The sequence below is a fragment of the Microcaecilia unicolor genome, chromosome 11, assembly GCF_901765095.1.
Source record: "Microcaecilia unicolor chromosome 11, aMicUni1.1, whole genome shotgun sequence".
NCBI classification, from domain to species: domain Eukaryota; kingdom Metazoa; phylum Chordata; class Amphibia; order Gymnophiona; family Siphonopidae; genus Microcaecilia; species Microcaecilia unicolor.
The window spans coordinates 190,830,316-190,851,678 of record NC_044041.1 but is presented as its reverse complement, the minus strand read 5'-3'; the positions used below and the strand labels follow the sequence as shown (position 1 = coordinate 190,851,678).

Here is a 21,363-nt window from a genome sequence, read left to right as displayed (position 1 = left end):
CTGCACTAATTGGTTTTAAGACTACTCAGCCTGCTTAATAACACAAAAGTGCACTGTAGGGATGTGACAGGATCCAGCTTCCAAAAGGAGACCTGAGGCCAGTCCTGGTTTGGGAACTTCCACTGTAATGCATTTTGGGATTTCAAGGCCTGCTGTTTCTACCTGAAATGAACACATTTAAAAGCAGATACCAGACTGCACAAGGATGGGGAGGACAGGACATCCGAATTCCAGGACTGTCCTCCAGGAAATGGGTTACATCACATCTCCTAGGACTGTGGTAAGTTCTGGAAGTCTGGTGGTACCAGAGATCTTATTCAAGAGAGCCTCCTGCCCACAAAAGGATGGTGGGGACGAACAGCAGTATGTTTTGGGAAACAATCACTGTGTGTGAACTTCTTCAATCATCATTTAACAGTGAGGTTCTGAAAGCTTTTTTCATTGAAAGAATGAATGCCAGTGGGTTTGACCAAATTACCCCATTATGTATTTTTCACCACTGGTTACCCATTGTCTCCAGTTCAAAATTCGTACTTTACTCACAAAGTCTTACCCCTTCCTACCTCTCCTCCCTTATTCATCTTTATCTCCCTCCTAGAACTCTGCTCCATTCATAACTACTGTCTGACAGGTTCACTATGAATGTACAAGGAACAGAGCTTTTTCTCTGTAGGACATCCTCGCTCTGTAATTGTATCCTTGGACCATTAAGACTTGAACTGTCTTACCACAAATTGAGATCTTCCTTGAAAACTCGTTTGAAAAAAATATTTGCCCTACAGCAAAGTGATAAAACTGAGGGTTCACTAGATCCTTTAATCTCCTCCTCCTTACTCTTATTATCTGTTACATGTAGTCCTTTAAATACTACCACCCTCTTCCTTTGCCTTATTCTGTGTAAAAAAAATAATATATATATATAGTTAGTTATCACACACCTTTACAAAAATAGGCTAAGCTTACCTGCTGTAGGGTCATTATTTGTGTCCCCTTTTGCAGTTATGGTGAGTCTAGGATCCCCAGCAATCAATCGCCTTTTGGTTCTTTGTAGTACTGGGGTAAACAGCTATCCCCTCCAGGGCCTAACAGGGTCGTTTTCTCCCTTCTTGGGTTTTTAACAGCCAGCAATTTCCACTGTCTGCCTTTCTATGCAAATGAGATGCTAATGTATCTTCAGTTCAGTTGCTGAGTGTTCTTACCTCACTCTTTGTGCTCAGGGAATTGTAACATTAGAATCCAGAGGGGTTAGTCCCCCCACCCGCCACCTCCCATGTAGCCTTCCCTGACAGGCTGCAACCTCCCATGCAGGGGCCCATTGTATTCGCCCTAACTGTATAAGTGGGCCACTCAGTTTATTTTCCTGGGGGGGGGGGGGGGGCTTTTTTATTATGGTTTGACAAAAGTTGATATATCAAATAAATTAAACCATGGATTAAAAGATGGCGCATATCTAACTGGTTTTAATGTTTGCTGAAAGGATATCTGTAAGAGAATTAGACTAGGTGCTTCCCAAACTGGTCCTGGAGGCACCCTGGCCACTCTAGTTTTTGGGATATCCACTATGAATATTCATGAGAGAGATTTGCATGCAGTGGCACTAGGAGGAGGTGTAGGAGAGACAGATTCGGCCACATAAGATACCAGTTTGCAAATGTTTGTTAAAGCTAAGCAACCATATAGTCACATACAGCACAGCCTAGCGTCAAACCAAAAACCAGCTTCCAGGTTGCCTAGTTCTAGGCTGGAACTTTTTGGCCAGTTCTGGTTTTGAACTTACATCCCAAAGGAGTGTGGGAGTTGTAGTACCTGATCCTGCCCATTCAAATCAGTGCTGCATACCCATAATGAACCAGGATTGGGTGGTCAGATATCCTTAATTGCCCCAAAATCTCCAGTCTGGAACTGGGTAACTAGGCATCTCTGGCAGTTTCTTAGCAGCAGAAAATGATATGAACCAGTAAACTGACCTAGGTGGTCTGGGTGTTACCAGAAAGCAGTTTTATGCTCTCAGGTACAGAATCTTGCCTTTAGACAGAATTCTCTGTAATTGAGGAGCGTAGCTACGTCGGGCCACGGGGGCCTGGGCCCCTGTAGATTTGGTCCTGGACCCCCCCCCCCCCTCCCGCCGCCAACCCTCCCCCGCCATCGCCGTGGGATACCTTTGCTGGTGGGGGACCCAAGCCCCCGCCAGCCGAGGTCCTCTTGCTTCCCGTGGAAGTCTTCGTTCTGTTTCTGACGTCCTGTACAAGGCTTCGTTCTGTTTCAGTGAGTCTGACGTCCTGCACATACAACGTGCAGGATGTCAAAAACAGAACGAAGCCTTGCGCGGGAAGCAAGAGGACCTCGGCTGGCGGGGATTGGGGTCCCTCGCCAGCAAAGGTAGGCGGGGGAGGGTTGGCCGCGGGAGGGGGGGTCGAGAGGGTAGGCGCCGGGGGGGGGGCAAAGTTGGTGGCAGGGGGGGGGCGGTAATGGCGGGGGGGGGGCTAAAATGTGCCCCCTCACCTGGGCTCTGGACCCCCCTCTCGCCGAACTCTGGCTATGCCCCTGCTCTGTATCCCTCTTGTATCCCTTTGTACCCCTCCTGCTTCTAGGAAAGTGTTTCCCCAAGTCCAGACCTGGAGTACCCCCTTGCCAGTCAGGTTTTCAGGATATCGACAATGAATAATGCATAAACGTGATTTGCATACACTGCCTCTATTATATGCAAATCTCTGCCATGCATATTCATTATCGATATCCTGAAAACCTGACTGGAAAAGGGTACTCCAGGACTGGACTTGGGAAACACTGTCCTAGGGCTTTCTGGCATCCTTGATTTTTGGGTGGGTCTACACCAGTTATGCCTGTTTTCTAGCAACCAGCTGTATCACGCCAAACCTCTGTGCTGAGGAATAGGAAAAACCCAAACCCTGCCTGGATTACACCCATTCAGAGCATCTGTATCTAGCTACTCTCTACCCTGTTACAGTTCGATTCCCACTTCAGGCACAGGCAGCTCCTTGTGACTCTGGGCAAGTCACTTAACCCTCCATTGCCCCAGGTACAAATAAGTACCTGTATATAATATGTAAGCCGCATTGAGCCTGCCATGAGTGGGAAAGCGCAGGGTACAAATGTAACAAAAATAAAATAGATACTATTGGAGATTCTATATGGAATGTTGCTACTATTGGAGATTCTACATGGAATGTTGCTATTCCACTAGCAACATTCCATGTAGAAGTCGGCCCTTGCAGATCACCAATGTGGCCGCGCAGGCTTCTGCTTCTGTGAGTCTGACGTCCTGACATCCTCAAATAGTAACAACAGTGGAGGAGTGGCCTAGTGGTTAGGGTGGTGGACTTTGGTCCTGGGGAACTGAGGAGCTGAGTTCGATTCCCACTTCAGGCACAGGCAGCTCCTTGTGACTCTGGGCAAGTCACTTAACCCTCCATTGCCCCATGTAAGCCGCATTGAGCCTGCCATGAGTGGGAAAGCGCAGGGTACAAATGTAACAAAAATAAAAATTACTATCTGCACCACATATCCCCTTGTGTTTAAGTGTCTGGAAGGGGCACTTTTATTGCACTGAGAAATGTATTACTATATGTTATTTTTTTTCCTTCTATACTTAGGTGTTTGAGGGGAATCAAGACCCTCACCTGCAAGTCTACAATGTTTTCATTCCTCCTATTCTGGCTCAGTACCTTCGTGTGGCTCCCCAGACCTGGAATCAGAGGATAGCGTTGAATGTAGCTCTAGTAGGCTGCCAGGCATCACCCAATAGAGGCATCGGTGAGAAACTCCTCTATAGACCGGTCATACTGGATGGGTTTCTTCTCATATTTCCAATGTTGAGTTCTGTGCATCTAAATGCAACCGCTTACACTACCCTATAGCTGGTGTAAGTGCATGTGATAAAGACCTGGCTCTTTCGCCAGGCTTTTCACGCTCACTGAGGGTTCTCGCTCCGGTTACAGGCATTCTTCCCTACGTCCCTGATGTTTCTCCCCACTTCCCTATTTTCGTTTATTCTTTTTTTTTTTTTCCTCAATGATCCTATCCTTGTTTTTTTTTTTTTTTCCTCCCATCTTCCCCCGATGAGGATGTTCTTGTGTGTATGTTATCTTCTTCTTTCTTGAACCATTGTAGTTTCTTTCTTTCTTCTTAGTCCGTGTACTGTCTTGTCCTGTGAATCAGATAAAGCGGTATAGCAAGTTCAACATAAACACACGTGTGCCGGTGGGTGCGTGCATGGGCGCAGTTTGCGTGAGCATAGTGCATACTTTTCTGCTAGGCGGTATTCACCAAGAGGTCATTTATACACGTAAATTGCTAGAACACTACCATTTTTCATGTTTTCTTGCTGCCTAAAACTTGCCAGCTTGTTATTGGAACGTAACCCGTATTAACACAGGAAATATAGACCTCAAGTACAGTGGTTTAGTGAGTTCACAGGAAGCAGGCTAGTGCTAAAAAGATGCATTAGGCTACTTAGTAAATGGTACCAAAGAGTTGGTAACTAAGGTACAGGAGACAAATGGGGCGACTTTTAGGATGTCATTGAGTGGCAAAATACAGAAGCAGTTTTCCACCTGTAGAGCTCACTGTGAATTTCCAAAGAGAGACTGCCAGGTAAAAGTTTGCCAAAAGGTACAGGGATATAAAAATATAACTTGCTTAACCCTCAAATGTAACATCACAGAATGTAAAGCTATGTAATATAGCTGCAGGTGGAGTTACATGGGGAAAAATGGACAAAAATTCATTATGCATCAATAGTTTCCCCTAATCTCACTACGCCAGGGTCATGGCCAGACTTCGGCAGGAGGGGGGCTCCACAGCCCGAGGTGAGGGAGCACATTTTAGACCCCCCCCCCCCCCCGCCATTGCTGCCGATCCCCCCCCCCCCCCCGCCATTGCCGCCGCCACCACTACGAACAACTCCCCCCCCCCTCCCCCCCGCTGACGACCCTCTGGACCCTCCTCCTGCCGCCAACCCACCGTCGCCTACCTTTGCTGGCGGACGACCCCAACCCCCGCCAGCCGAGGTCCTCTTCTTTCCGCAGAAGGCTTCCTTCTGTTTCTGACGTCAACATGCAGGACGTCAGACTCGCAGAACGAAGCCTTTCAGATCAGCTGATCTGCAAGGCTTCGTTCTGTGAGTCTGACGTCCTGCACCTACAACGTCAGAAACAGAAGGAAGCCTTTTGCGGAAAGAAGATCATCTCAGCTGGCAGGGGTTGGGGTTCCCCGCCAGCAAAGGCAGGCGACGGCGGGAGTGGGATTCGAGAGGGTCGTTGGCAGGGGGGTCCAGGGCCAAATCTACGGGGGCCCAGGCCCCACGTAGCTACGCCACTGCACTATGCCCATGGGGAACGTCTTTCTTATATGGGTACAAATACGGGTTTTGTGAAATATATATGCACTTCTTCCCTACTCTGCAGGGATCCACTTTTTAAAGGTCAGGACTAAGTTTAAAAAAAAAAAAACCACACAACAACAAATCTACCCCAAAATGACTTACATAGTAACATAGTAGATGACAGCAGAAAAAGACCTGCACGGTCCATCCAGTCTGCCCAACAAGATAACTCATATTTGCTGCTTTTTGTGTATACCCTACTTTGATTTGTACATGTGCTCTTCAGGGCACAGACCGTATAAGTCTGCCCAGCACTATCCCCACCTCCCAACCACCAGTCCCGCTTCCCACCACCGGCTCTGGCACAAACCGTATAAGTCTGCCCAGCACTATCCCCGCCTCCCAACCACCGGCTCTGGCACAGACCGTATAAGTCTGCCCAGCACTATCCCCGCCTCCCAACCACCGGCTCTGGCACAGACCGTATAAGTCTGCCCAGCACTATCCTCACCTCCCAACCACCAGCCCTGCCTCCCAACCACCAGCTCTGGCACAGACTGTACAAGTCTGTCCAGCACTATCCCTGCCTCCCAACCACCAGTCCCGCTGCCCACCACCGGCTCTGGCACAGACCGTATAAGTCTTCCCAGCACTATCCCCGCCTCCCAACCACCAGCCCCGCCTCCTGATCTTGACTAAGCTCCTGAGGATCCATTCCTTTGGCACAGGATTCCTTTATGCTTATCCCATGCATGTTTGAATTCCGTTACTGTTTTCATTTCCACCACCTCCCGTGGGAGGGCATTCCAAGCATCCACTACTCTCTCCGTGAAAAAATACTTCCTGACATTTTTCTTGAGTCTGCCCCCCTTCAATCTCATTTCATGTCCTCTCGTTCTACCACCTTCCCATCTCCGGAAAAGGTTCGTTTGCGGATTAATACCTTTCAAATCTTGCTCCATGGTCACGCACAGAGTTTAATGACAGTCAAATCTTGAATTCCAGCGTCAGGATTTTTGCCTGGCCGATTTTTCTCTTCTCTACCAGCCCTGTTTACTAGTCCACGCTAGAGGCGTGTTAGCATTTTTAGCACTAACCGTGTAGATGCTCATAATATTCCTATGGGCATCTACACGGTTAGTGCGTGAAAAAATTTAGCACGCGCTAACAACGCTAGCGCACCTTAGTAAACAGGGCCCTATTTGTGATATCATTGGCCATTATGACCCAAATATATGCCAGTGTACCGAACCCTGAGTAGAACAGAAAACTCCCAATCTTTTATCGCTACAATTTATATCATTTGTAAAAAAAAATTACTCGGATACGTCTGGAGTACTAACTTAAGCAAGAGGAAGAAATGTCAAACAGCAGCTGGAAATAGAATCAGAGCTGTTGATGCTTGGCAGTTTTAAGAGAAACAGAACAGCATCGAGAAAAGGTTTCCACCAAAACATTGTATGTGTGGCCCTTTGATCTGAAACTCATGAGCTCTTTCCTTCTTAAATTTCTGGTTTGCAGTGTTCAGTGTTCCGATAGACATTTCTGGCACCACCAGGAGCCCTACAGGACATCCTACTATTCCAGCTGTAGCCATGAGCCCTGAAAGGAAAGGTGAGTACATTATAACATTGCTTTGATAAATGTAGCACAACCATAGTGCATTGCTAAGATGAAAATTATTTGTATTTATTGAGGACGTTTTCTTTTAATTTTATGACTTACGTTTAGAAATTAGTTAACATAAACTATTCATTTTTACCCATAAACATCTCCTGGTCAGATCTTGAATTTTCTCTTATTGGAAATTTCAGGGCAGAAAAGACAGGCTTTTAAGAACGTTGAAAGAGCTGGAGAGGATTGAAGGAAGTTGACAGCAGAAAGGATGTGTGAATGCATTAACTCTAGGAAACACTTGATCCCATGATAACTGGCAGTTAGAAGTTTTGTGTTCTCCCTCCCCCTGCCCTTTCCAGTCCGATTTTCTATTTCATAGCTGTAGATTTAAAATTTTTGTAGAACGTTCTCCTGCTTGGCCAGTCCTACCGTCCTATAGCTGAGTAAGTTAGGTTGGTTGTATGATTGGAATCTCATGCAGGCATCACAGTGATCCATGTAGAGTAAACAGTTGAACATAAGTGCCCTGCTAAGTCAGACCAATGGTCAAATCAGGAGCATCCCGAGCCAAAAATGTGTCCTATGCAACACCCCCCGCCAGCACTCCTGCCCCTATCCACTGCGTCATGGTCAAGCAGGGGGAGGCAATGGACGTAGCACAATTTTGGAGCCCCTGCCTGCCTTTGTGCCCTGTGCGGCTGAATATCTCACTATGGCCTTAGGTCTGTTGAGCCCAGAACCCTGTCTGTTATAGTGGACAGTCTTGATCAGTTGGAAGTACCAGGGCAGATCTTAAATGAGCTGTCCATTTCACTATTCCAATAAAAATAATGGGGAAATACTTGTGACCTCCTGTCTCAGAACACCTCCCTTCTCCATACCTTAATGTGCAGCCACATTTCAGTAGAGAGCGACAGATATTTTCATATCCCATCAGCTGCCGAGCTCAGAAGCTCCTTGCTGCTGCATCCCGCCCTCTTTTGATGTCACTTCCTGCTTCCTCAAGGGCAGGATGCAGCAGCAAGGAGCTTCTGAGCTTGGCAGCTGACAGGATATGAAAATTAATGTCGCTGTGTGCCGCTCTCTACTGAAACATGGTGGATACACATCAAGGAATGGGGTGAGGTGGGGTTCCGAGAGCTCTAAACCTCCTTTTAAAACTGATAACTTATGGCTTATGGTGGCGGGTGTGGGTGGGTGTGGGTGGAAGGGGAGCGGGCAGGTGCAGCCCACTGAACTGGTCTGCACAGGGCCCAACAATTGCTAATTCCGGCCCTGAGTATAGTCTGATCCTAATGCTTGGTTATTGCAGTAATGGTAGCAGCATTCGGTTGGAAAGATGAATGAGGCTATTGCCGCACCCTCCTAGCTTGGGAGAAGACCGTGAGCTGCTGCCACACCCACTGCTATTAGACCTTAGATTGGTCCCTGCTGTAATCAGTGCGGATCTGCAGGGCAGGGGCGTAGCCAAACCTTGTGGTAGGAGAGCACATTTTGGTCTGCTGCCTTGCCGCTGCCCCCCCCTCCCACTGCTGCAGCAAATACGTTTGGCTGGCAGGGGTTGGAGACCCCTGCCAGCAAAACCAGGGGCCCAAAGGAAATTTAGGGGGGCCCAGGCCCCCGTGGCCCCACGTAGCTACGCCACTGGGGCAGGGAATAGATGGAGGGTTGGGACTTGACAGTGGAGTTGGGGCCGGAGGCCTTTTTGTTTAGAAATGTTGGCAACCCTGTTCCACACAGAGAATCTGATAGACTCTATCTGGAATATTATTTCCTCATTTCTGCATTACCCTGGGTGAATTTGAGGGACCCCATCCTGAGGAGCGCCTGCTTATTCTAGTTCTTCCCCTTTGCAGACCCTGTTCTACTGGTAGTGCTGATCATAGCGAGCGTCCTGCTGGCCACGTTCGGCCTCATCCTGCTGGTGTTCCTCTGCCGGAAGAAAAGGTGGATTGCTGCAGAAACCCGGGCTCACTCCACAGTTTGTGCTTCACTTACAGAGACAAGAAACAAAACTTAACAAGGCAACTTGATCCCCCCTCAAACTGTGTCCAAAACATCTGTGTCATCTTTAGAGCTCAAGGAATAGAGAGTGTACACAAACAGTCACCTTCCTTCCTTCTGGTCTGATTCCTTGTGTAACTGTAAATTATGTTTCTTATTATTACTGTGATAATTACACCATGATGGAGGCTTTTTCTACCAGTCATAATTTCATTGAATAACATGTGCTGGCTGATTACTCACTATAACATAAGTATGGGGTGACTGAAACAGGAGTGTAGCCAGACCCAGTGGCATTCCTAGGCTGCCTGACACCCGGGGCGGATTGCTGATGCGCCCCCCCCCCCCCCGGGGGCATTTTTCCTTGCGGGGGGGGGGGGGGGGTGCCGTGCGCCTGTTGGCCGAGTCCGCTCGTTCCCTCCCTGCTGCTCCCTCTGTCCCTGAACAGGAAGTAACCTGTTCCGCGCAGAAGGAGCAGCAGGGAGGGAACGAGTGGACTCAGCCAACAGGTGCGCGGCACCCCCCCCCCCCCCCCCAGCGGTGTGCACCCGGGGTGGACCACCGCCCCCCCCCCCCTTGATACGCCACTGGCCAGACCTGTTATTTTGGGTGGGCCCTTCCCATCTCCACTCCTGTCCATACATACAGTTTTTGGTTAAACTTTCCCTCTGCCCCTGCTGTCGTCATGCTTCTCCTCTCCTCCCGTTCAGCATCCTCTCCTCTTTCTCCCCCCCACCACCGGCATCTATTCCTCTCTTTCCTTCCCCCCTCCTCCCACCGGCATCTGCTCCTCTCTCCCTCCCTAGTCTACCTCCAAGCCGTGGCCGGCAGCGATTCCAGTAAGCAGCCTGCGCCAGCCCTGCCGGCTTCCCTCTAAAGCGTCCTCCAGCCAGTGAAGAAACAGGAAATGATGTCATCGAGGGCGGGACACAGTAGAGGGAAGCCTGCAAGGCTGGTGCAAGTTGATTAAAAGGATCGCTGCTAGCGATAGCTCAGTGGTAGATGGGGGCGGGGATGGAGAATTTAGAGAGAGGCAGCTGCCATGAGGGCGAGAGAGAGAGGCGTGAGGTACCGCCAATGAGGTGCTTTGGGGGTGGGGGCCACTAGACTGGGTGGGCCTGTGCCCACCCAGGCCCACCCGTAGTTACGCCACTGCACTGAAATGCAGTGTCGGGACCCAGAGCTTTCAAGAAGTGAGTGCTGTATCAGGAAATTCACTATATAGCAGGAAAGGTTGCTGTGTGGAGATGAGAATCATTGAAGAGATGTGGTGGTGAGTCTTTTCCCTGGTGCATCAGACTTTCTGCTTTTGAGCTCCTGGGAAAAGCTCAGACTGGCACTGTATTGCATGCAGTTGCCTGCTTAGCTGCAGTTGTTCAAGCCTCCTCCGTGCAGAGCAATTCTGAGTAAATCGTGCTGGGTGCCAGGAAAGCATCATTAGTTGAGTATAGAACCCAATAATCATCTTAATATCAGATACAAACACATCCCAATAATCTCTCATTCCCAGAATAGGGCTCAGTACATTATCTTTTATTCCAACGTAGGGCTCAATTACAAAGAACAAAGGAGTAATTGTATTTCAGTTCAATTGCATTGCATCTCTGTTGGAATTTCTGTAGGACAGGTTGTACAGCCTAGATTGGAATTCAACTGTAACAACAGGGTTAATATCCCTAGTCTTGGGAAGGGTGCCCTAGGGTCTTGAACTGTAGATAAAGTTTCGGAAGTCCACATGACAAGTTATATCCAGTCAGCTTGCTTACAATTCCCAGGCACCTTAGGAATAGATCTGCTTGACATAACTCAGAGTGAGGTCACCTGAGGCACTTGGCTGCCCCCTAGGGAACTCTTGGGGAGCTGCAAAGGGTACTGCCTAAAAATATAGAGGAGAAAGTAACATTGGAACCTCTAAATTATAGTTTGGGTTTCACTGCTTCTCACATGCACTCAGTGGCGTACCAAGGTGGGGGCGGTCCGCCCCGGGTGCACGCCGCTGGGGGGGTGCCGCGCTCCGGTCAGCGTCGTTGGTTTCCATGCTCCCTCTGCCCCGGAACAAGAAGTAACCTGTTCCTGGCAGAGGGAGCATGGAAACCAATGACGCTGACCGCTGCGCAGCACCCCCCCCCAGCGGCATGCATCGGGGGGGGTTCTTTCGCCGGGGTGGGTGGGTGTCCCTTCGCCAGGGAGGGGGTCGCACTGCACGGGGGGGGGGGGCGATGCACCCGGGGGGCGGGGCACATCAGCGATCCGCCCCGGGTGTCAGCACCCCTCGGAACGCCACTGCATGCACTTTTCTAACCTTGCACATTGTAAGATGGATACAGATTACGAGTTGGAAGAGTTGGAGGCATTATCTACTTTGATCGCATTAGTCCTCGATATAATTGAGCAAATGAAAAGCATTATGTCAGGTATTGAACTGCAGCTGGAGGGATGGTAACTTGATTTGTTTTGCTTTTCATCTTAGTGAATTAAAGTCCTAGTAACATGATAAACGACAAAGATAAAGATCAGATGGTCGATTCAGTCTGCCCAGTTCTTGTAGATGCGCGTGTGAATCCCCTACTTAAATCAACACTAGCTCCCTCTCTCCCTTATTCCCTCATAGTTGCCCAAAATTCAGCTCTGATAGCAAGGAATCAAATTTCGCTTCCATTCTTTCTGTTATGACTTTTTTTCTCTTTCCTTTCTGGCAGGAAGAGCAAAGCCGAAGTGTCCTGCAGTTTCTTGACAGGTACGTCCATGCCAGGACAATGAGTGAAATGTTGCTGGGTATAACTGGATACGTGATTTCACTCCTTGTTCGTATTTTCAGGTGTCTTGGGTTGTACTGACTTTATGTCGGTTAATTGGTATTGTCTAATTGAGTGTGTATGACATTCTTGTGTCAGATGGAAACCTGGCATAGAAAGCCAAACTTTGTGAAAAAAAGGGGGGGGGTGAATTTATGAGTCAGAGAGGTGAGCAAACCTCTATCATCAAAATATAAATTATATGTGATTTGAGGCTGGTGTAAATGCTGGTAGGTGTATGTATATTGAGTGAATCCTTCAAAAAGGTGGTAAATAAATCCTAATTAATAATAAATATTGCTGTTATTAATACAAAATACATGTATATGCAGACATGCCTCCCCTTACCATATGCACAAATCTTTGCATTTTGCAGAGTAACATATAAGTTGCTTCCTTTATAATGTTGCTGGTTGTGCATATTTTGTCCTTTTAACTCAGTACTGTAGCCAGACCTCAGTTTCTGGGTGGGCCTGGAGGTGGATCGGGGGGCATGGCCTTTCCTTTCCACACACTACTCTCTCCCCTTCAAGGCAGGAAATATTAATACCATTGCTGGCTTGAGCTGAGCTTGCGTGGGTGGGTCTCAGCATCAGGAGCTGGAAGGGTTCCATTCCACCCACTGTCCGGGGGTTAAGACAGCTCAGAGGAGGCTCTATAGAGGACTCCTTAGCTGGCAGGGTTTGAGGATCCTTGTCACTACACTGATGATGGGTGGGCCTGAACTGAAACTGAGTTGCCCTCTGCCCACCCGGGCCCACCGTGGCTATACTACTGGTGCCTGAGATTTGTCAAATTACACCTTTTTTATTGGACATAACTTAATACATTTCTTGATTAGCTTTCGAAGGTTGCCCTTCTTTGTCAGATCAGAAATAAGCAAATGTGGTAGCAGATAGTATATATGAGAGAAACATCCAAGCATTACTTTGACTGGGTGGGTAGGAGGTATGCATGGGGACATCAAGGCATTTCCCCATGCATACCTCCTACCCACCCCCACCCTGCTAGACTGTCATTGTAATGCTTGGATGTTTCACTTATATATACTATCAGCTACCACATTTGCTTATTTCCGATCTGACGAAGAAGGGCAACCTTCAAAAGCTAATCAAGAAATGTATTGTTATGTCCAATAAAAAAGTTATCATCTTATTTTCTTTTCCATGTTTTATTTTGTTTGATTTCTATTGATAACCTTAAGAGTGGACTAACACAGCTACCACACCTCTCAAATTACACCTAAATCTGTTGTCATAACATGTGAAGTTGTTGTTATTTATGGCTTTTGTTCATTTAAGTTGGTTTATCTTTCTAATTATTGCTCTTATAGAGTAATTTGCATAACTGTGCAGATGCGTTTAAAGTGCACCTGTGCAGGGGGGGGGGGGGGGTTTGGCATATTTCTATAGGGTGCGATTTCCTGCTCTCATGTGTGCATTCCCTCCCTCTTCCAGTGCACATGTTGCAACATGACAGCTGTTGCACAGAGGGCTGATATTCAGCCGGCGACGGGCAGCGCGTCACCGGGCTTTCTGGGCGATTGACATTGAATATCCAGATTTATTTTGGCTGCTAAAACGTTAACCAGCTATGTCCATATTCAGCACTAACTGGTTAACTCTTTAGCGGTCAAAGGTAGGCCTGCTAGTTAAGCGGCCTATTTTGACCGCTCAACATAGCCGGTTTGGCGCTGAATAACTGCGCCTAACTGGCTATGTCGCGCGATATAGCCTGGTAGTGGCTATCCGCTAACTGGGATATTCACTGGTTATATCCTGCGATTAGGTGGTTAAACACTATTAAATAGTTTTGAATTTCGGGGGGGGGGGGGAGTATTTTCATTCACATTTTTTTGTGGGGGGGGAGTTGTGATTTTGATTCAAATAGGTGTAGTTGGAAGATAACTTTAGTTGCTTGGCAGAAGGGAAACAGATTTATATCGTGCATCTATGGTACATTTTAGGGTTTGCTTTTTTAGCTAATCTAAGGCACCACTTTTATCTCTTGATGCCAAGCACAGAAATGCATCCTATGATGCAGCTGGTTACTTGATGAATAGACTCCACAATCTTAAATTTTGAGTTCTTACCTTCACCTCTATTCTTCACCCCTCAGGTTGTCGAAAGACAAAATCTGGACAGGCCTGCTGTAGGGGGTCAGGCCAGCCTTGCAGCTCAGAACGTGTACCTTACACAGTGGAAAACTGTGTCCTGGACCCCAAAGGAGCTCCCGTAACAGGTGAGATTGGCCCTGGGCAGTATTGCTTCAGAGCGCAAGGGTCCCACTTTTAGGGGTACCAGAGATGTGCAGCTGCCCTGTCCCTCTGACCAAAGATTTGGCAAACTGTTCCATTCTCATGGGATGGGAGGATGGCAAAGGGAATTCTTTCACTCATCATTTTTAACAGCAAAAATATCCTGGTATTTCTTTTTTTTTTTTTTTTTTTTATCCAATGAGAAATAAAAGGCCGGAGCAGAGGTTTGCTAAATCTTCATCTTAGGTGTAGAGAAATACTATCAGAAGTATTGGCTGCATTTGATATCATTGTAACATTTTCAAATAAAGACGAAAGCTATGGTTTTGTCCACACTATTCCCTTCATTTAGAGAGTGAGAGGTTTGACCTGGTGCTCAGAGACACTAGTGACATGTTACAGTAACAAAATAAAATGCATAACCTAAACAGTGAAAAAAAAAAACCCTGAATGGATGGCTTTGTCCCCACTTCTCAAAGGGTCTCAGAGGACCTCTTCCCCTCTCCACATTACCTGCAGATCAAACCATGGGGTGGGAAGTATCTGGATAGGCTGAGGTCAAGGTTTCAGAATAACCACATGCTGTACGTTTAGCTGTTGTGGTATGAAAATGAATAATCACTGAGGACAACTTAAACACACACATCTTGATGGTGGCCCCTTGAAGACGGCACGACTCAGACTGCAGGCTTACAATAGCTTAGAAGATGCCAGGCCTTGTTGGATGATACTGTTGAATCCATTAACCCAATAAAGGTTTATTCTAACCAGCCTTTTTTTTTGTGGACCGGCAGTGGCCTCTTCCTTACTCTATTCTGCAGGTAACCTTAGGGGTGATATTCAGGCTTAACTTGACCAAGTTTCCAAGTTTATTCATAGATTTTATATACCGCCTGAGAGAAACGCTATCAAGGTAGTTGACAATATAATCAATTAACGCTAATGAGAAGGGAAAATAAATACAAGGAAGAGCGATGAGGACCTAGAGTATAAGGTATTAGTGATGGCCTAGAGCCGAGAGGGACGCTGCTGTGCGGACAAGGCTGAGCCCACTGTTGGCGAAGCAGGGCAGGAGGCAAAAGCTAAGGTGAACCAATGGTTCTTGAGTTGAGATTTGAAAGTGGACAGTGTAGTTTCCAGTCTTAGTGCTAAGGGTACAGTGTTCCATAAAAGAGGACCCATCACATTCAAAACATGGGAACGGACAGTGGAGAGGTGAAGGTAACAGGGAGAGGGGACATATAGAAGATGATCTCGGAGGAGCATAGCAGTCTTGGAGGACGGTAAGGCGTCAGAAATCGAGACAGATAAAACGGTTGACTGGAATGAAGAAGTACAGATGTTCAGTACTGGGTCATGTTCAGGCACCAGCATTGAATATCAGCGTCTATGGTGGACCTTGAAGTTACGCAAGTGCTGGCTGATATTCCGTGCCGGAGCCCACATACCTAACCGGGGAAAGATAGGTTTGCTTTTTGTGCCAGGTTAGGTATATGGGTGCTGGCACTGAATGCAGAGCCCGCATATCTTCCAGGTTCCAAGTCTGCTCCGACTCCATCCATGGACCTCCCCCCCCCCCCCCCCCCCATTCCCGTCACTAACAAGATAGTACCACAGCTGTCAGAGGGGATAGTCAATGGCATGCCAATTAAGTGCCGCTGATTATCCCCTCCCAGCCCATTGATTGGGATTTAAGAGTCTCTCCTGTCCACATAAACTCCTTTTGAATATCTACCCTGACATGGCTTTTCCCTAACTCTGACTCAAATGTCCTTGATATGCTGTCTTCCTGCTTTTCCCCTGCTTGCTCTTGTACCAGGATGCTGGGGTGGCATTGGTAAGCAGTGGGTTAACACCTTCCCTGCAGTTTGCATGCATGAAGTGTTTCCAGGGCAATGGCTGCTTGTTACTGGAGTGTGAAACAATGGGCATTAAAGTAGTTTAATACTGCTTAATTAGCATCTCCTGCAGCTGTGCCCCAAAAGACTGAGATGTCAGTGTGTGGCTGACAACACTCCAAGTGTTGATTCCTGCTCCATGAGAAAGAAGCCTCAGTCATCAGGAAGGGGGAGGGAAGAGGGAGAGAGTAAGAGAGAAATTAATACTGATCATCTGGATGGGTTAACAACTGGTAGCATTGAGGCAGCTGTGATCATTCAGTACCATACACTGAATTTAATAAATCATGGCTGAATGTAAAGCATCTTCTATGAAATATGCTCCTAGAATACCATCCAGCCATGCACAAATTCTCTTACACAAACTTACGTCTGCTCCAAAGTACAAAGTGTAAATAGGTGCGTATACTCAGTCCCCTAATTCTAAAACCTTAGGAGGAATTCAATAAATGGCACTAAACCTTTGACGCCGAAATAAAATTCAGCACAAAGCGCAATTCTATAAAGGTCGCGTGCCCTATATAGGATAGAGTTGAACACGGTTCCCTTTTGGGCGCCAGACCTGGTGTAAAAGCCGGCATTGAAGTTAGGCAATATTCTGTAATTCTGCGCGCAACATTTTGCACCGCCCCAACACACTTATGGCCACACCCCCTTTTGAGATATGCACCATGTCTTATAGAATAGCGCGCATCCAGATAAGCTCAAATTTTAATGAGTGCCAAGTAACATCAATAATTGAACGCACATCTTTGAAGTGCCCCATGGTTGAGTATGCAACCTTGGGTGCCATATATAGAATCGGAGGGGGGGGGGGGGTTAGTACCTAAATGTAATTACCTTTTGTGCCAGTAGCATACCAAGGATGGGCAGTCTGCCCCGGTTGCAGGCAGCAAGGGGGTGCATGGAGCACTTCCTGTCCCAGGGCAGTTTCTCCTGCCCACTTAAATGACTTTGAATATCGGCCCGATACAGGTTGCACATGCACCAGTTTGGCACATACCGTATTTTTCGGACTGTAAGACGCACTTTTTTCCCCCAAAATTTGGGAGGAAAATGGGGGGTGCGTCTTATAGTCCGAAGGTAGCGAGGTCCGATTTCGGGATCGCCCTCCCGCCGAGTTCGGGATCGCCCTCCCCTACTCACGTCACGCGATGTTCCCTGGTGGTCTAGTGACGTCTTGGCGAGATTCAAAATGGCCGCCGAGAATTGAAGTCTCGGCGGCCATTTTGAATCTCGCCGAGACCGTCAGGCAGCATACAGGAGGATGGAGAGCAGCGCGCTGGGCAGGAAAGAGGGGGCTCTTTCCTGCCCCGACGTCACTAGACCACCAGAGAACATCGTGTGACCTGAGTAGGGGAGGGCGATCCCGAACTCGGACAAGACGCACCGGAGCACCTAGGTTTTAGAGGAGGGAAAAAGGAAAAAAAAATGTTTTCCTATTTCCCTCCTCTAAAACCTAGGTGCATCTTATGGTCTGGTGCGTCTTATAGTCCGAAAAATACGGTATATTCTGGACCCTTTAATAAATGGCTGTTTCTGCCCAGAACACTGTTTGCCTGCAGAAATGCCTTTTAAAATTAGGAATCTTATCCTGCATAGCAAGTTTAGGTTTAAAATATTAGGCTGTAGGCTTTACTTTCAGAAAGATGAAGAGCTGCCAGGTTACACAAAGAAAGTAGTCCACAGCAGTAGAGGAGCATCAGACACTACGGGATTACAAACTCAGCCAAGAAGAATAGTGTAATCAACACGACACTTCCAAAAAGGACGGGAGAACGATGTGGATGTTTCAAACCACTTTATTCTATAAAAGACCCGACACGGCACCGTGTTTCAGCTATAGTACCTGCCTCAGGAGTGGCCTAGTGGTTAGAGTGGTGGACTTTGGTCCTGAGGAACTGAATTCGATTCCCGGCACAGGCAGCTCCTTGTGACTCTGGGCAAGTCACTTAACCCTCCATTGCCCCAGGTACAAATAAGTACCTGTATATAATATGTAAGCCGCATTGAGCCTGCCATGAGCGGGAAAGCGCGGGGTACAAATGTAATAAAAATTTTAAAAAAAGTGCAATGTAACATACAAGAAAAATGTCCAAAATAACAATCACAATCTTTAAAAAGACATGACTTCCACATAGTGACAATCTTGATTACACTGCTCTTCTTGGCTGAGCTGCCAAGTTACCCAGTTCCAGGAAGGAGATTCTTTGGCCAGCTGGTTTTGAACTCGCATCCCGAAGCAGTGTGGGATTTGTAGTCCTTGATTCTACCCAATGAAATCAGTATTCTTTGGGTTGTCAGAAATCCAGGACTGGTCCACAGTCTCCCTCCTGGAACTGGGTAACTTGGCAGCTTTGAAAATGCATCCCAAGACCATCATGCCAGGACTTAAGTGCTGCTGTCATTTGTCTCTGTTACAGATTATGCAGAGCCTGATCTGGTTCAGGTTTTACGGACTACCCAGAAATGCTCCTCTACCTTCAAACCTGACCCCGATGAGGGCTACATGCTCCCTCTAGTGGTGAGCCACTATGATGTGCCAGGAAAGTACCATGAGTATGCGGAGCCCCTGCCGCCGGAACCAGAGTATGCCACACCGTTTGCTGACCAAGGCCTTGAGTCCGCCACTTCCAGAAAAAACATCTGCGTCGTTAAAGTGATCCCGCTGTCTCCGAGGAATGCCTCAGTGTCTTCTGCAGCCCTCTCTGCTCAGTCCCCGTATGACTTCCCTGTCCCGCATGGGAATGCCGCGGAAGAAAGAACTAATGGCACAGAGGCAGAGTACCCCAGGGGCTATAGCACAGTAACTACGGTGTATGCAGAACCGCAGTCAGAAAGGACAGCCAGCACAGGGAGAAATGGTGAATGCAGAGAACCCGTCTCCCTGCCCTCAACAAACTTCCAGGGAGGGGACCCAGAGCACCACATCTATCATGAGCCATTGTGAAGCTACAGGAGAAGGTGGGGAGAGAACAAAACAGACCTTGAACGGCCAACGTTTCCCACCCCCATGGGTCTCTGAAAATGGCATCAGGCATTGAGTGTGATCCTTCCATGAAGTGTTCCAGAGTGGGGGGTGGGGGGGAGAAGATACAGGTCTTTCCTCTTATTTACAAGCATGTTAAGTCTCAGGATGCCCTATAAATGCAAGAAGAAGAACAGTACTTCCGTATTCTGAACAGAGGAAGGAAAAGACATTTACCGACCACCACCACTGTTCACAGTACCGAAGAGACAGTGTACTGTAATTCCCAAGGTCACATTATCCCTACCCCAAAGAGCTTCTGCCTTCTACTGAAGGTCAAGAAGGTTAAGTGACTTGCTCAGGGTCGTGGAGAGGGCAATGGACATAGCCTCACCGTTTATGATGATGCAGTATTCTCTAACCGCTATTGTCCCCTTTTGACCCTCTCCCCCCCCCCCCCCCCCCCCCACCCCAACCCATTTCCCAGCAGCCCCAATCTCTTGCCGGAACTTTGTGAGCTGAAACCTACCTACTCCTGTTCTAGCATTTGAGCTGCACTTGTGAAGTAACTTGAGTTTTGTTTTGTTTTTTAAATTGAATTGTGAATGTTACAGCTGTGCTTTGTGTTTGTCCCTTTTGTGTCTTTGCTTGCATGTCCTGTTCTTCTCTTTTTAAATCCACCGGGCATCGCTCCCTTGTTCTGTGCCATTCCTTTGTAGCCTCTCTCCCTCGCATTTTCTGTGTTACACTGCCCAAGCCTTAGTATTAAATAACGTCCTCAGTCCAAAATGACTGCATGCCCTTGAAGTGGCAGAGATGCCCCCTCCAGTTACTGATGAAGTTGGCATCCATTCCGTGAGGCTGTGCCGTGTCCTGGTCTCTCCGAGGTTGCACTCTTCCATGTAATGTAATAATACCTCTTGTTCTCTGCCTGTATATCTCGCTAGCTATGTGAATTTCTTTTTTTTTTTAAGGTTCATGTGTTTTATGAAAGAAAGAAAGGTCTATATTATATAATATAATATATTGTATTTTTATAATCGTACCAGACTTGAGTTTAGCTTGGTTACACCTCACATTTATATAAAAATTCCTGATAACCTACTCGGTTTGGAACTGTGAAGATGTAGAAACAGAATATTATGGATCACCCTTCTATAAGGTCACTCGCTGCTCTATAAGGTTTATATTTTACTTGTAATCCACCCTGTGATGTCCGCAGTAAGGGCGGAGTATGAAATTGTAATAAACCGCAAACCATATGCCTTAGCGAAACTGTGGAACTGACAATGAAATTCCTTTTGTTACATCTCTTAATGTTTTGTTACGTCTGTGCCTCATAAAATATTATTGACTTTAGGTTGCGGTATATTTATTTATTGTGTTTAATTTTTATTGCAAACGAAACTATTGTAGCCATTAAACCTGCACCTTCAAATAACCGTGTTATCAATGGATCTAATGCATTTGATTTCCTGTTCTGGTTTCCATTTTTTTTAATGCCTTCAAGAAAAAAATATTTTATCTGAGGAAAACTCCCCCTTCCCCCCCCCCCTCCCCTACTGATCACTCCCCTCCTCCTGTATTCATTACCCATCTATACGGCAAGCAGCGGCATAGAAAGACATAGTATTTTGTGTAGGCCTGACCCCAAAGAATAAAATTTATTTATTTATTTATCACATTTATACCCCACATTTTCCCACATGTTTGCAGGCTCAATGTGTCTTACAATAAACCGAAAAGGATATCACCAGTCCACTAGTTATACAATTACAATATATTGTGGAAATCAGAGAGGATAGATAAGGGGAAAGGTAAGAGAGTCCAAAATGGTCCATTTATATGCTGTTTTGAAGGACTTTAGGATTTATGTTGGATCCCGGTGGTAGGCCTTCCCGAATAGGCTGGTCTTGAGTAATTTCCTGAAGTTGAGATGGCTTTGAGTAGTTTTGACAGCTTTAGGCAGTGCATTCCATAATTGGGTGCTGATAAAGGAAAAGGAGGAAGCGTAGGTGGATTTATATTTGAGGCCGTTGCAGATAGGATAATGGAGATTAAGGAAAGAACGGGATGTGCTCGATGTATTTCCTGGCTGTAATAATAAAAATAAATACCTGAGCTCAGTTGCGTGTTTTGCTTATGCACCCCCCTGTCAGTCCCTCCTTTCTCCCTCCTGCCACATCTCTTGGCTCAGGCCCACCCAGTCTCTGATGCCAATTAGTGACTATCTTCACAGCCATATTCAGCAAGGCAGACTCTGTCTCCGACTCCAGCAAGCTAGCAGCAAACAGCCCGTGAGCACCTGTTTTTCCACTAAGATATCTACCCCCTAATATTTAACCATCACAGCATTGGATTCAAACACCAGCTGCAACGTTAACCCAAATATGGTTGCTATCTGGCTATAGTAACATAGTAGATGACGGCAGAAAAAGACCTGCATGGTCCATCCAGTCTGCCCAACAAGATAAACTCAT

The 21,363-nt window shown here is 47.0% G+C and overlaps 1 protein-coding gene across 1 annotated transcript in view; it reads left to right on the top strand.

Annotated features, from left to right (window-relative positions):
* The window catches only part of LOC115480562 (discoidin, CUB and LCCL domain-containing protein 1-like), a 90,864-nt gene extending 70,540 nt beyond the window's left edge, over positions 1-20,324 (top strand). Inside the window, exons 10-15 of the mRNA XM_030219328.1 lie at positions 3,615-3,774; positions 6,866-6,958; positions 8,818-8,908; positions 11,665-11,702; positions 13,879-14,001; positions 18,339-20,324. Of these exons, the coding sequence (XP_030075188.1) occupies positions 3,615-3,774; positions 6,866-6,958; positions 8,818-8,908; positions 11,665-11,702; positions 13,879-14,001; positions 18,339-18,865 (1,032 nt within the window). The 3' untranslated portion in view covers positions 18,866-20,324. The remainder of the gene's footprint in view (positions 1-3,614; positions 3,775-6,865; positions 6,959-8,817; positions 8,909-11,664; positions 11,703-13,878; positions 14,002-18,338) is intronic.
* The last annotated feature ends 1,039 nt before the right edge of the window (positions 20,325-21,363 follow it).